This window comes from Cyprinodon variegatus, unplaced genomic scaffold (genome assembly GCF_000732505.1).
Source record: "Cyprinodon variegatus isolate N-32 unplaced genomic scaffold, C_variegatus-1.0 Scaffold47, whole genome shotgun sequence".
NCBI lineage: Eukaryota > Metazoa > Chordata > Actinopteri > Cyprinodontiformes > Cyprinodontidae > Cyprinodon > Cyprinodon variegatus.
The window spans coordinates 66,651-82,589 of NW_015150500.1; the positions used below are offsets into that span (position 1 = coordinate 66,651).

The 15,939-nt window shown below is 38.5% G+C and overlaps 2 protein-coding genes across 5 annotated transcripts in view; one reads left to right on the forward strand and one right to left on the reverse strand.

The window, feature by feature from the left end:
• LOC107082064 (phosphatase and actin regulator 3-like) overlaps positions 1–7,331 on the forward strand; it is a 63,974-nt gene extending 56,643 nt beyond the window's left edge. For 2 of the 4 annotated variants that reach the window (XM_015370519.1, XM_015370520.1), the window contains exons 9-13: positions 2,871–2,926; positions 4,252–4,313; positions 4,418–4,558; positions 5,316–5,392; positions 5,744–7,331. In XM_015370519.1, the coding sequence (XP_015226005.1) occupies positions 2,871–2,926; positions 4,252–4,313; positions 4,418–4,558; positions 5,316–5,392; positions 5,744–5,759 (352 nt within the window). In that variant the 3' untranslated portion in view covers positions 5,760–7,331. The remainder of the gene's footprint in view (positions 1–2,870; positions 2,927–4,251; positions 4,314–4,417; positions 4,559–5,315; positions 5,393–5,743) is intronic. The other 2 variants (XM_015370521.1, XM_015370522.1) reach the window with 1 other exon arrangement.
• Positions 7,332–12,557: 5,226 nt separating this feature from the next.
• LOC107082099 (protein phosphatase 1 regulatory subunit 3D-like) lies at positions 12,558–13,954 on the reverse strand. The gene is made up of 2 exons (XM_015370563.1): positions 13,772–13,954; positions 12,558–13,669 (listed from the first exon to the last, which is right to left on the reverse strand). Exon 2 carries the CDS (start codon positions 13,649–13,651, stop codon positions 12,767–12,769), a length of 885 nt encoding a protein of 294 aa, XP_015226049.1. The 5' UTR covers positions 13,652–13,669; positions 13,772–13,954; the 3' UTR covers positions 12,558–12,766.
• Between the last annotated feature and the right edge of the window lie 1,985 nt (positions 13,955–15,939).

Consider the following 15,939-nt stretch of genomic DNA (forward strand, 5'->3'; position numbering starts at 1 on the left):
GCTAAGGAAGGGATAGGGAGCTAGGGCTTTTGCAGGCGCGCTTAGGGGGTGTGCTTTGTGGATGAATAACCTCGGACCCTGGAGGAAATGTGCCTATTTAACACAGAACCACACCCCTGGAGTTCAAAGGGGCTCGGCAGCCTGCCCGATCTCGCTGAGTTGTAGCATGGTGCTGTATTTGGTTTTTAACTTTGTCATGTCTTTGTCTCATGTTGGAGGCTAATGAAGAAACAACAAGAAGTTATTTCTTTCCCAATGAAGCTTGTTTGCTTTAAATTTCAAGAGCCTGTGTGCTTGCATGATATATTAGAAGAACATTTTTTTTAAGCATATGTGAAAATTATGAGAAATGCTGGAACAGTGAACACGAGCGTCTTTGTTTGCTTAGAACAGTACATTTGAATATTCATGGCCAGATCTAATTAGAGTCTGTGGAGTGGGCTCTCGTGTTGCGTGTTGTTCTCTTGGGTTCAGACTCATCAGCATCAGGTCCATAATGTGGCAATAAAACCTTAAAACACTGGTAATGTGGCAATGTTGCTTAATTGCACCAAACATCACAACAAAAACTGTGTTGTGTTCATTAAAACACACACACACAAATCTTAACAAACACCTCCTTAATGTTTACAACAATTACCAGTGTTCATTTTATTTCAGAGAATTAACTTATTCATGCAGATATATATAAAAAAGACACTCTGTTCAACGCTGTTGTACAAATGAGCGATTATCCTTCTGTTACTGTGACACTGTGTTCCCAGGTAACATTTTCCAGTCTGCACCTTCAGCTCCTCTCATCATTCCTGTTGGTGGTAGAAATCCCTGCTCTGTCTCAGCTTGCTTTATTACACTATGATTTATCTCCTTTCTGCTGAATTAGGAAAGTGGATCCTAATATGAGATTCTCCCTTTTTTTTCAATGGAATCGTGACCTGTTATCTTTATTTTTAACTCTTGGTATCTCACAGAAGTTTGCCCCCGCTCCAACTTTTTGTCCTGAGATGCACCATTGCATCCAAGCAATACCAATACATGCATGGTCACTGTTTTTACATGCTTTCATCTGCCCTTCTGAGACTAAATTGTAGGACTTTGCGGGACATGAATACTGAATCCCAGCAAGGGTGTAGGAGGATCTGAAGGTACCAGATCCTGTGATATTAAAATGCAAAGCTGCGGAGCGATATACCATTCAGTTACTAACATGAGTCTAGTTCTGGTGAAGAGATTCAACTACAGCATTCCCAAGCAAAGATTTTTTCCTGTGAGTTCTAGTGTCAGCATGGACCCTGTTTCCGTACTGCTGCTACATTGGGACATCTTGCTATCGATCCAAACTACTACAGTGATCAAACCTGAACATATACTGAACTGAGACTCTTTCACAATTACCAAGATCTATACAACATTTGTTTTACAACCAAAACAGGAAGAATTTTGCAAAGCAATATTTTTTTGGGGGATTTAAGCTTCTGTAGATCAAGACATACGCATAAAAACTGAAGTATGGACTGACCAAAGTTGCAGTGGGTCGTTCTATAATTGGATTTTTGTGTCAGCCAGCAGTGCTCGCTACACCAGGATCAAAACGATTAAGTCTCTACTCATCTGAAAAGCCTTCCAAAGCAGTACCACAACTGGGTTACCCCTGTCTATCAGAAACTCTTAGGGACTGCATCCCTTTCTGTGCCTCTCTCACTGTCACCCATCCCCTATAACAAAACATGACTAATGATGTTCCCGCTAGTAGCGTATTGTAAGCTTTGATATTAGGTGCATTCTTATTTCTTATTTGTAAGCAGTGTTGTTTTTGACAGCCATTTTAGATTTAGTCTTAGTCTTCAGGTTGAAAACTATTATTAGTCTTAGTCACATTTTAATCATTACAATATGTGATTGTTTTAGTCGGTTTTAGTCGACTAAAATTTAAAGAGGTTTTTGCACTGCTGCACACTAAGTGGTGGGCATTAACAAACAGTTTTATGCTTTATTTAGTCTTGTCTCGTTGACAATTCAAACCTATGACTAGTCATGTTTTAGTCATGAAAGACTCATGTTTTTTTTCCCTCAGACTTCTGTTTTTAACCTCAGCATTCTGACTTTTTTCCCCCCTCAGAATTCTGACTTAAATCTCAGGATTCTGACTTCTTTCTCAGAATTCTGACTTTTTTCCCCTCAGAATTCTGACTTTAATCTCAGAATTCAGACTTTTTTTCTCATAATTCTGACTTTAATCTCAGAATTCTGACTTTTTTTTCACCCAGAATTCTGACTTTAATTTCCGAATTCTGACTTTTTTCCCATATTAAACTGAAATAAAATTTAAAAATTTAATTTAAAGTTACCCTTTTTTTATTTTTTCCAGTGGCCCTAATCCTCTTCCGTACAAAACACCCCTACAGCAGAAACAATGATCTTTTATTGATGCTTTATATGTTTGTGAAAGTGTATGTTAGGGGACTTTCCTCCTCCCTTCATCCCTCCCCTTTACATTAGCACTGAGCGTGTGGCTAAAAGCAGGCAGTGAAGCAGCGCAGCATCCAGTCAGTTTGCTCAGACTTCACCGCCGCGCGGCAGCAGCAGCTCTGAATATTCAAACTGTGCTGCTTTCTTTCGGGAAAAGCTGCTTTAACCTTCTTGGCATAGAAAGGTGCTGTCCGAAGTGCAGCCGGACTTTTTCCTTCCCGATGTGGAGTATAAGATGCTGCGGTAGAGAGAGAAGCTGCGGTGGAGAGCCGCTGTTCGGCTCTCGACGGGCGCGCGCGCTCCAACAGCGCTGATAGCAGGCAGCAGCAGCAGCAGCAGGGAGGGCGGAAGGATTCAGGTGTGAGGATGGTCCAGAACGTAATTCTGGTGTTCTTCCGCAGGAGACTGAGCCAGAGACCGGCTGTGGAGGAGCTGGAGAGCCGGAACATCTTAAAGCGTGAGTAGTTGGACCATGGTGACAACTTTTTATTTATTTATTTTTATTAAATCGGCAATATGAAGAAAGTTTACAAAAAGACCACAGGAAGTCCCATACGGTTGTATTACTTTACAAGTAGTTTACAAAATGTCAATATTTTGCTATTTCCCACACTACAGTGTAATAATGACGTTAATACATTTAATTTAGAACGCTCTTTACATAAAAAGAGAGCTCTCAATGTCAATCAACTGAATGTTTTAACAATTTGGAAGATGTGGATTAGTGAACATTTTCATGTTTTATTTAAAAATTAAATAATACGTTTTTCAAAATAAAAGTTTTTATTTTAAATTTAATAGTCCAATACTTTGAAATAGATTGTTTTACGGTTGTGAAATGTACAAAGCAAAGAAGTTAGTTAGTTAGTTAATAGAAGTTAAAAAGTCTAGATAGCAGTAATTAGTGACAATATAAATATTCTACAAGAATACGTTTCAGAGCAATTTTTTTCGCAAAAAAAAAAAAAAGACCCACTACGGCATCTTTTTAAATATAAAAACATATTTGGCCTATATAGATCTAAATCAAGGAATATGGAAAAGGAAGGAAGGAAATAATTTGGAAAATGATGCTGATAAAACCTGTTGTTTGCATAAAACCTGTTGTTGCTATATTGACATCTGAAGAAAGTTGTTTCTCTTGGTGGTGCCATCTGCTGCTGAGCTGGAGGTGTCGCTATGATTCAGTCCTGCTATCTGGTTTTCAAGGAAAATCCAATCAAAGCTTACGTTTTCTTTAACCGTCTCTTTTAGTGGACTTTAGATTTGCATGGAATTCTTCATGTTACTTTATCTAAATACTGAATTTTAATTTATGAACGCACCAGCTTCTAGTCTAACAAACCAAACATAATGAGACCAAGCTGTCGTTACTGTACTGAAACATTATGAACCAAGCATGTGATGTCCCACATTTTATTCTGATCTGGGTCACCTGGGTACGTTGGACCACCTGTGAACAGACAGCAGCTGTCCTCATCTTCCTCCACCCTGCAACACACTCTCACTCCTAAAACAACCACAATGATGCTCAACCTAAAGTACAAGGTGCTTGCTGGCTACAATCCAAATAGACGATCATAGTGCATAACTATATTTAGAGAAAATAAAACTAAGATTTAGATCCTACCTGTCCCTGAAATGATTTAAAAGCTTTTAAAAAGCTACTTTTGGTGCAGTTTCAGGATGTTGGAGAAGTGTTTATGGATCAAAGTTCTTGGATCATTCAGTCTAGCTTTAAAATGTAAATATGTGCATGTTTTGTGATTTTGGTTTTAACAGAGAGAAATGACCAGATTGAGCAGGAGGAGAGGAGGGAAATAAAGCAGCGACTAAACAGAAAGGTAAGTAGTGAGATGGATTCAAAGTACAACACTAGGATTTTTGTTTCTTTTTGTTTTTTTCAATCACACTGAGGCCTTGGGGGTTATTCCTCTTTTCTCTCCAGCTCAACCAGAGGCCAACAGTAGACGAGCTGCGGGACAGGAAGATCTTAATTCGTTTTAGCGACTATGTGGAAGTGGCCAAAGCTCAGGACTATGACAGACGTGCAGACAAGCCGTGGACCAGACTGTCAGCTGCTGACAAGGTAGGCTCTATCTGACCAGCATTGCTTTTTTCCCACCTTAAAATATTACTGGAATCTAAGATCCTTCCAGGAAATGTCAGTTTTGGACAATTAATCAACTTAAAAAAAAAAATCTATCAAAATCTTTGGTGCTGTATAATATAATACAGGGCTGCAACTAACGATTATTTTGCAAATCGATTAATCAATCAAATTTTTTTTCTCGATGAATTGATTAATAATCAGATAACAAAAAATTCCTTATGAAAGATTTTTTAAGAAAATAAACCAGCTATAACAAAACTTTTTCACTTGAGGAGTTCTGGATAGAGCACATTGACAGACGAAATGTATATTTTATCATAAATGCAAAAAGTTAATATATTTTTTTTTACAAACTTGGTATAATTACTTCTCTCAGTGGGTTACTCTGTCAGCTAAAGGCATGTTTTACAGTCTCTATACTCCAGTTAACGATAAATCAATTACTTAATTATCTGACCATTATTTCAATAACCAATAATCTGATTAATTGTTTCAGCCCTAATGTAATGTGTTATAAAAATAGATAAATGAGTGAAAGTAGAAAAATATGTGGAAAAGACAGGTAATGAGCAAGTCTTTCTTTGTGAACCTGGGCAAAGCATCCCGACCTTGTGTGCATCCCCGTCTAACACCTTCCTCCTAAAACAGATGCTTTTTCACCGTTACATTTAAGCTTTACCAGTGGAGCCTCTTTACACCTGAGCTCAAGCTTTGCTTTGCTTTTGTTCCACAGGCGGCAATTAGGAAAGAGCTAAACGAGTTCAAGAGCAACGAAATGGAAGTTCATTCTTCTAGCAAGCATCTGACAAGGTAAGCACGAATCTGTCGTTGTTCGGTGTCTAACGGGGTCACCAGGATGCTGTGCAACTGTTTTGCATTGATAAAAGTGCAGCATGTGAAGCTAGGCCTAAATTTAGCTCCACCCAGTACCCATGAGAAAAAAAAAAAAAAAGAAGTTGTGCTGTTTTGCACTAACTTTCCACAATAATGAATGTTCTTACTTTTTCAGTCTGCCTTTTGCTTACTTCAACTGCAGCTGAATCTGCAGAGGTTGTGCTTACACTAGGCCAGATTTTTTTAGGAGCATTTTTCATTGAGCTAATAATATTTTTCAGAGTGATGACGACAACCTTTCTTGTTTGATTTCCTTCTGTTGTGCAGGTTTCACCGGCCTTAGCAAGGTTTCTTCTGTGAAGAGTTGCTTAAATCTGGTTCTGTCAGAAAAGGCCTTCCACAGGGTCTTTGAACTCCTCCCCTCCCCGGGTTCCCACAGTCAGTGGCCATCCTGATATTTGGGTTCAGCAAACCTTGGAGGCTATGTCTCTAGTCTGAGATCTGCTGGTAGAAGAGGCTGCATGCAGCAAAGGTCCACCTCCGCTCAGGGGAACCCCTCCCTCACCGCCTGTTCACCCCGTCAGAGGAGCAGGAAGGACACTAGGGCGTGGATCTCCAGGAGACAAGCAGGGACTTCTTTTTGTAAACTGACTTTTTTCAAAGACTTTGTTTTTGATGCTACTGAGGAGGAATGGTGCATGCGAGGAAGTCAACTAGTCTCACCCCAGTAATGTTAGTCACATCCCCCGAGCTGTGTCTGAATCTCAACGATTGAACTGATCAATTTCATATCAACCGTATAAAATGTTCTTAAACAGAAACCTTGTCTGTGTACAAGACCGAAATCCCTTTGTAAGCACTATTTATTGTCTGCACAATACAAGTTTTCTATTCATAACAAACCTCGTTTGTCTTGTGTGAGACTGTTTCTCAGACCCTGATTCATCACCCAAATAAAGCAGGGTGTCTTTTTTGGATTTCAGGTTAGAAAACTTTGGAAAATGATGAAACTGAAGTATTTTTCACGGAAAAAAAAGAATCCATCCTTTATTCGGTGTAACAGTGTATAAATCAACGCATCATTTGATCCATCCATTTGTCTATGCATCATCCAACCACCTATCCATCCTTCATGTATATATTTTCCTGTTTTTTTCTCCATCCATTCATTTTTGGTCTCTAAAGATTTTAGAGGGAAAAAGTCCAACATTTATAGAAATCTTTGTAATGAATTCTTGCTAAACTTTTGCTTAACTGAGTGAGCTAAGAATGGTCAGAAACACCGTATTTGGAAGATTGTTCCCATTGCAATGGGAATTAGATGGAACGATTACTCAGTTTGGGTTATAAATGGGCTATAATACCTTGAGATTAACCTTTCACAACTAAACTGCTTTATAAAGCAATTACTGAAAGTGTAGCTAGATTTATCAGGCTGCACCAGATTAACATTTAGCGGTCTAAATGCTGGCACTGACCCGTTTTAGGTTGTTTTTTTATAAACCTACAGTGTATTAACCGCTTAAGCAGGTTGGTCTGGCTTAATTCCTTCATGAGAAGAATTTCAGCTGACTGATTTTGCTCAATCAGCTAATATTCTGTATTGCTGTATCACACTGCCTGCAGAATAATGAGAATATCTGAGTCTGTCCATGTCTGAATAATCACACTTAAACACACTAATGGTGGTGATGAATGGGGCCCATTGAAAAGCCTGTCTTAAAAAAAATAAAAACATTTTAGTTGATACTGAAAAAAAAAAAAAAAAGGTTTGATTACTTACTGTCATGCAAAGTATTTATCCCCCACCCATCTTTTCATCTTTTGTCAGGTTGCGAGCACATTCGTCTATGTATTAAAATATTCATTTAAGTTATAGTCAATGATGTATATGGTAGAGGGCTGGATGTGGGATAGTTTGTAGCTTTGTTGCAGCTGTGGGACCAATTCCTGGTCTTTGTGCATGCAGTTTGGATGTTCTCCGTGTGCATGCGTAGGTTCTCTCCAGGAAAATGCATTTTCATCTCACACTGCAAAAACAGGACTGTTTGGTTGATTGGGATCTTTATTGCTCTTAGGTGTGCGTGCATGGTTGCATGTCTCTGCTCTGTGATGGACTGCTGACTTGAGAACTCTGTTTTTTAACCTTAGACTGCTGGAGATTACTATTATTTATATAATAGTTATCCAATTAATTTGTGATTAAATTATGTGTAATTCAGTAATCATAATTATTTAGAATTTTATTTATAATTATGGAATTGCACTGCTGTCTGTTTCTGTGGCTCTGTTGGTGTCATTCTGATATGTTATTTTTAATATATCAGAATGACTAAGTAATTATGTTTATCAATTTTTATCATCTGATGTTAGATGCCAAGCAGCTTGGAGGATATTTGCTGATGTATTTTTGTTTTGGGTAATTTGTTATGATGGATAACCATAGCAACCATTTTTAAGTTTTATTTTTTTAATTGGGGGCAGCTAATTAACGTCCATCCATTTTCTGTCAGGCTTAACCCTGCTGGGGTCGTGAGGGGTGCTGGTGGTTATCGCCGGCTGTCTAGGTGGGGTATACCCTGGACAGGTCACCAGTCCATCGCAGGGCAACACAGAGACAAACAGGACAAGCAATCATTCACACCTACGGAAAATTTTAAGAAGCCAATTAGCCTTACAGTCAGAGGAAGCCGGAGTACCCAGAAAGAACCCATGCATACACAGGGAGAACATGCAAACTCCATGCAGAAAGATCCCGGGCTGGGAAACGAACCCAGAACCTTCTTGCTGCAAGGCAGTAGTGCTACCCACTAAGCAGCCCGCTAATTAACATCTGAAAAAAAAAAAAGATTGCTTCTACTACATACCCAAAAAAACCCAATCAGCTGAAAAGTAGGAGCCATGGATGCACAGCAGAAAAAAACAGAAGACAGAGAAAGAGTGGAGCATCACTGCCATGTAGGGATGCACAATAAATCTATATTAATATCAGTATCTGCCAGTGTTGAATGTAATTTACAAACATTGAAAGCGGGCTTATATTAACAACTAATGTTTATTTGCATCCAATTTCTGTTTTTACTTTAGGTACTTTTACTTTACTTTGTGCTTCTCTTCTCCAATTGATTATTATGGGCAGCATGCGATCTTTATCAAAGAATTTTTTTTTAGGTCGCAGAAACACAAAGAATTATGGTAATAAAGCCTTAGACTGTTTTTTTTTTTTTTTTGTACATATTTGACTTATGTTAATAATTTCTTCAGTCTATGTTTTTTTTTTTTTTCTGTTTTCTGACACTAAATATCCCAAAATATACATCTCATTTACTCTAATTAGACTCATTAAATGCTTTTAGAATTTCTTTTTTTTTCTACATAGCTACATTTAGTTACCAAGTGAATCATCAAACCCCAAATAAATCATGTGGAATTTTATAATAAAGCCCCTTAAAACCTGCAGATTTTTCTTTTTGAGTTAAGTTGCTCACAATCTTTTTGCTAAGCTGTCTTTTTTCAGGTAATCCTTTCAATTTAGGATGACAGCTGAAGATCTCCAGATGTGACTGAACCTTCTTGATGTGGAATCTGATGTGAAATTTCAAAATTAAAGCCCCTAAAAATCTCTACACTCAGTCAACTAAGTTGCTGTCAATATTGCAGCTAACTAAGTGTTTTCTGTGAATGCTTCTATTTCATAATGACTAAAAGACCTCCACATACGACCCACAGCGCTTCATCCATACCTGATGAGGAATTTCAATTACTGGAATTATCAAGGAATCACAGAAGCAATATGAAGTCAAAATAAGAGACATCAATGAGCATACAGGAAAAAGCTGGAGAGCAAGCCACAGATGAACAATGAAAGAGATTTGTGGGTGTTTTATTTTTTATGTGATTGTTACCAACCAAATTAGACACTGCAGCTCTATTTGCCTCCCTCTTCCACCAAAATGACCCTAGAGATCAGATGATAAGGCAGCTGGAGAGGCATGGGGTCTTCTCCAGAGCCTTCAGAGATCTCTGCAGAGTATTTCTGCATCTCTTCAATATTAGCATGAGACAGAAGAAGGTTCTGGTGTGGTGGGATGCCTTCATACCATCTTACACTTACTCCAACACACATACTGTCATTTTAGTGAAGAGAGACAGCATTGTGAAAATCATTTTCACTCTAAAAATAAGAACATGATTCTATCTAAACCCTTCTGTTGTACTTTGATGGGTGTTATGGGTAATTCTCCTCCTGATACTATCCCCAAATTATAGTCTCATCAGATTTGTCACTGCCGGAAACACGTACCCCCTGCACGATGTGTTGCCACTATTGTTGAAGTTTTATTGACTCACATAGTTGGCTGTTTTATTTATTTTCTCTGTGCATAGCCCATCGGTTTCGGTGAATAGCCATTTCCTAAACTGCAGCTTTCCATCTTTAGATCGTTTATGAGCTATTCAAAGCTTTGGAGAGTAATAACCTAACTACATATGGTTTTTAACATCTCTAAAGCTCTTCCTGAACTTTCTGCTGTTTTCTTTGGTCTTCACAGTGCTGTTTGTACCCTGAGGTTTTATAGCAGACCTACGAGTTGAATTTAGGCAGAGAAAACATGAAAAGAAAATCCATTTTATTGAACTTTATTCAGATTAACTGTGCTGAATTTAAATCCAGCATTTTAGTCATAGAAATTCAAAACCATGTATCATGTTTCCCTCACTTTAAAACCAAAGATCCCTTTGCTAGTTTTTGGTCTGTTAAGCAAAATGCTGATAATATAGAAAATGTGAACAATTTGAGAATATATTGGTGCATGTAAGGCTAGGTGCATAATAGTGTCTCAGTTCAGATTTTTTTTTCTCATGCTGTTGGCATCATCGTTAGAACAGGTGGCAGGTCCATTTTCAACTGTGCGGATATTCCAGGACCCCCTAACTGTTTAGAGTAATAAAACCAGCAGCTACTGCTTCATAACTTGACCAGCTGATGGTAAGACGGCATGGTCCAATGTCCTGTGGAGGTGTGGGAGGAGCGGGGGAAGCTCTCTTCAGGAAATCAGGGGATATCCTTAGTTCCCGGTGTTCTTCAGATAGACTTTATCCTTACCTAATGCAAAAGCTGAACATATGTTATAGAGTTTCAAGCCAAGAGGACGAGGGATGACTTAATGTGCCCAAAAATAAGTAGCAGATTGTAAACAATAAATATTTATGGTATCATTCGTCACAACAGTGAGTGCCCCCCAGTGCCACTTGGACAGTGATCTTATTTACAGTAGGATGGATACCTTCACCTGTTCCTGCACACCTTCCCATCCCATATTGGTCCTAATGGGAGGGGCTAATTCTGGTAGGGAGGTTATGAAGCTCCTCTGAGAACTTGAGGAAAAAATTGTTTTACTAACCGAACCAGTCACAATCTCTAGGAGGTCAATGATTGGTTTGAAGTGGTATCATTCAGTTTAATGTATAGAGTTAAATATGGTAATAGCAGTCTGCTGATAATTTGTGAAGGGCTGGCAATTTGAAGAAAAAACAAATCAATTATGTATCCTTTATTTATTTGAAATGCCAAAAAAGTTGGAAAACTATTTATTAAGCATATATATTCTGAACATCCTGTGGTATTTAGGAATTTATAGGACAAATTAATATAATTCTTTGACATAAGATGTTCAAAACACATTTTCAAATTTTTAAGTAGGATGTTATAATGCTGTGTTTACCGCTGCACATTTGATGAATGCCATTTTGCCCCCTGACAAAAACCTGATCTCAGACATGAATCATACATAAATACCGGAAAGCAATGCTGTCATCTAGTGTTTACATTTACATCTTACATCTTTCTTGGTTGTTTAAATTAAAAGCAAGTCATGAAATCAACTATTCTTAGTTGGCTTGTTTTTTGGTTCTTGTTTTTTTTTTTTTCAACGTTTAGAATGAAGACTTTGCTCTATCTCCTCCAAAGCATGCTGTACCATTTAGCTAAAGATTTTAACTTTTTCGTTTAAAGTGTGTCACACAGCTGCAAACACTAGTACAGATGAGACATGGTTCTCTGATAAGGGGACATCCACAGCCTGCCAGGAACCACTCAGGAATCAGGATTCTGGAAATGCTGCAGGGAAAGGTCATTGGAGTGTGTGATCCAAGGTCAAGCAAACATTTCTCCATGTAATCCTCCTTATAAAACAAAACAAGTCCCTGAGGAATGAGGTCAAAGCCCTGTTTGCTGATGCAGAAAGGGCTCTCACTGCTCCAAGCTGATTATCAGGACTCTCTTTTAGTGTTGCATCTAAGATTTATTGTATTCTTTACAGGGTAGAGCCTTACAATAAACAGGATATGTTTTATGCCTCTAATTGTACTGAACTCATAAGACCCTCCTCAGCCAAAAATAATTTCTGCAACTAATTCTGTTAGGAATGAATATTATGGCTTGCTGCAGATTTCTATTTGCATTTAGGTCTAGAGTTGATCTGAACCATTCCACAGGTTTTGCACAAATTATCTTGCCGCTGTTTTGGAAGAGATTCCTCTAACTTTACTTTCAACAGTAGTTTTTTTTTTTTTTTTTTTTTTGCTTTACTTGCCTAAGGCAGCATTTAAAATAAAAAAAACAGGCACATTTTCTATGTCTTTCAGACATTTGCAGCCAATGGGAGTCATTACCCCAGCTTGTTGGATAGTCATCCACTGCATGCTGCTGAGAACAGTGAAACCAGCTTACATGTTCGGGGATGGACCGCACTGCATTTTATCTCACCATAATTCCCTCATTTGAAGAAGTTAGTGACATCAGAGAGAGAGTCCAGCCCAAGACACCATTCAGTCTAACATGTAGATCTCAGCGGATCCTACTCAGAGTTATTATGGGCCTGTAGCTATGTACATGTTTACTTTCTCAGGGCAGTAAAGAGTACTTACACCACATTATTTATCTTTTTTATGATTGATATTTTGTATTTTATGGTTGTGTATAGCACTTGGGTCCTGCTGGGTGTTGAAAGTGCCTTATAAATAAATTGGTATGGTACTTAATTTCATAAATGTTTACTGAAGCATAAGGGTTGTAGGCCTACGCCTCGAACAAACTCATAATTTATAACTTGTTTAAATGTATTATCATTTTATTATAGGCTTTAGTTTCAACTGAATGCAAAATACATGCAGTCATAGGTATGATACATGCTGAAAATACATTTGCTTTGCTGGTCTGTAAAGAACAAAAAAGTCCAAATTGATAAATGATCTAATCATTCCAACACTTAATTCTTAGAGATTAGTTCACATTGTGGTTTTCCATGTTCCAAGTCTTTAGCAGAAGTTAAAGCTCCCTCATGTGGCCACTTAGGTGAAGTGCAGCAGAGTGTCCTCACACTCCCTTGGCACAGTGACCTTGTAGCTGTGGCATGCTAGTTTGTAATTGTTGTCATTGTTGTTATCCCAGAAATCACATCCGTTTACATGGTAGCAGATGGCAAACTCAAGGATAGCCCCAGGCTGCAAGATGAAAGGTGGGACAGGAAGGCGAAACCTGAAGATATCAGTGCCTGGGGTCCCAGAGTCACCAGGGTCCCCACCTGATACCCAGGAGGCAATAGTGTGTGTTTGTGTTCTCCAGTTGGTGAAAGTATAGTGCACTCTGACCTTTTTTTCATAAGCTAAATTGATTACATGTATGGTGCCTGTTATGCCTTGTTCTGAGCATACCACCTGCTCCAGAGAGACCTTCTGAGAGCGAAGACGGTTTTGGAAGTCTGGCTGGCTCCCCATGTGTTCAGGGAAACAGGGTCTTAAATATGGCAGGTTCAGCTCAGGTGACTTTCCAAAAGTCAGTTCGGAGCTCATCAGCAGCCTGAACATCACAAGAGGAGGTATTAGGGGGTCCTCCTGACCTCTGAAGACCTTCACCTCCTCTAAATCAAGCCCCAATGCATCAACAAAGCGTACCTGAGCCCTCCTCGGCTCACTTTTCTTTTCTGAAGCCAGAGAAAGAGATTTGGCCCTTTTCCTCTGAATGGTCTTCATGGGGTTGTCAGAAGAAGTTTGCTTCAGACCTTGTTCCTTCATAGAGGTGGGTCTTGGAGAGGGTGGACGGATCCGAACAGGTGCTTTTGGAGGTTGGGGCTTTGGATCGTATACGTCTCTGAGTCTGATTGTTGTGGTCGGCCTGCTGGGGTAAATCATAACCTTGGCTTCCGTCCAGTTCTTCTCACCAGCTGATCCTGACATTTTCCACTTTAAATTCAACTTGGAGATAAAAAGATAAGCCAATTACTTTTTTATCATTAGAATACTGTGCAAATAATGAAAATGTTGCCAACTGCTACATAGCTTGAAGAAGAATCAGACCTTCACAGTTGTGTCCTGCTGTTGAGCTTCTCTCTTCTGTGACCTTGTTGCGATCTTGCAGTTGTTTTGAACCCGGTCAGAGGCACATGACAGCTAGGGGTGTCAGTGAAGCACCCCCAAAGCACTTTGAGCAAAGACCCACAAACAAGAAGTCAGTGTGTAATCTGTGCCCCCTTGGTGTTTTAGCTTAGTGTTTGACATATAACATGAGACATGAACTAGGACTGAGGTCCAGAGTGGATATTTATAGCAACTGGGGCGGTGACTCTGTTCTATGAAGAGGTCTTTTTGTCTTTTAGTTACTAAAATCAAACACAGTTAAAAGATTTATTTAAAAAAAAAAAAAAGAAAAAAAAAAGCTTAGAAATTGGGATTTTGGATGATATAATACTGATCCCATTTCAAAATCCTTTTCAAAGTGGCATTTTGCTGGATTCATGCCAGTGACATGCACGGGGGGGGGGCAGGTGGTCGTCGTCCCTCCTCCTGACGTATTTGTTGAAAACACACGTAGTAAAGTGCCCTCTCTGGAGCCAAATTGTGTGTTAAAATGCCCTTTTAAGAAGCCAAAAATACCCCTTTAGGAACCAAAAATATGCTTCAATTGTCTCTCGGGAGCCAAAACCTGTGTTTAAGTGCCCAATTGGGAGTCGAAACTTGTACTTAAAGTTATAGTGGAGGATTTTTATTTCCGGTTGAATCATCAAAATAATTGGTCCTCCTAATTGTCAATCTTTCTTGTGATATGTTTACTGAAGGCCGTCCTATGTGCTCGTCCCCAGCCAGCCATCTTTTCTAAAATTGTCTAGATACCAAAATGAACAATTATTTTTGTCTACTTAAAAAACACATTAGATTTTAAAATGGAAACATTTTCTATTTAAGAAAAAAAAAAATTTATTTAAAAAGTCAATGCATACTTAGACTGATTTTATTTGTCATTATGTTTACACAACCGTAAAACAAAAAGAAATTTTGTGTGCAACAGCTCTCTGGACAATTTCCTCTTTTTAAAAGTGCAGCCTTGAAAAATAGTTAAAAGAAAAACACTAATATAAACATATGACTGTAAATTTACAGTTCTAACATTTTTTATGTGATGATAAAATATCATAAATATAATAAAATACAATACAATAACTAAATAATAATATAGCATGGGTGCATAAAAACATGATTTTATTTTTCAGTGTTAAATTCTGTTTAAAGTAACAGATAATCAAAAATGTCTCTGGACATTTACTGGTTGTTGATTTCCGTTGTTCAGACCCTGCTGATTTTTAACTGGTTTCCCCCTGGTGTACACTGTAAGCACAGAATGAGCTTCCCACTGATGCCTCCATTGCCAAGTTTCTACTGCACAGGTAAAGTTTAAAAATTCACAAAAATCCTCCACTATACCTTTAAGCACCCTCTACAGTGGTGGGAATGTGCTATATCTGCCCAAATAATCTGGTCTTTATCTAAGAAATTATTTTTTCTAGAAAACTCACAAGATTTCCAGTTTGCAGATTGTCTCAAACCATGTTGGTAATATATTAAAGAAATGTAAAAAGCTGCTCTTTTCAGATTAAAGACCAAACCTGAATCCTTTTGGCCCACTGAAACACTATATGAGGTTGGAAACTAAAGTAATGAGGAAGCTGGGAGTGTAGATTTATCTTCCAGCAAAACAACAACCCAAAGGTCCATAGATTCTGATGTTAAGAGAGGCTTTCGGTTTAGTCTGACTTAAGCTAAGGTGCAGAGGAGGCAGGGCATTCATTTGTGCCCCAAGATGAACAAAGCTGGTGGAGGCGTACCATGGACTTGCAACTGCCACTGCAAAAAAACTAAACAAAAAAAGAACTCTAGTGTAGGCATCCACTGATTACTAGGTATACAGTTAGTATTGACTCAGCAGGGCGAATTCACAAGCACACCCCACTTTTCAGGGTTTATCTGCAAAGCCCTGTAACATTGGTAATTGCAATTTCTACTACTGCGTGTCCAACTATCTCTAAAAATCCTGCTATTATAAACTAAAACCAGTTGGTAGAGCAAACAAATGTGGTGAAATGTATGGGGTGTGGAGCCAATTACAGTTGATTACAGCAAAGAAAAAGCCTGTCACAATCCCAGCTGAGCTCATGGTTATTATCAGCACGTACCGGTAGTTGATTTTTGAC

Coding starts and splice junctions, on each gene's coding strand:
- LOC107082099 (XM_015370563.1), bottom strand. CDS start 13,651: ATGTCAGGATCAGCTGGTGAGAAGAACTGGACGGAAGCCAAGGTTATG.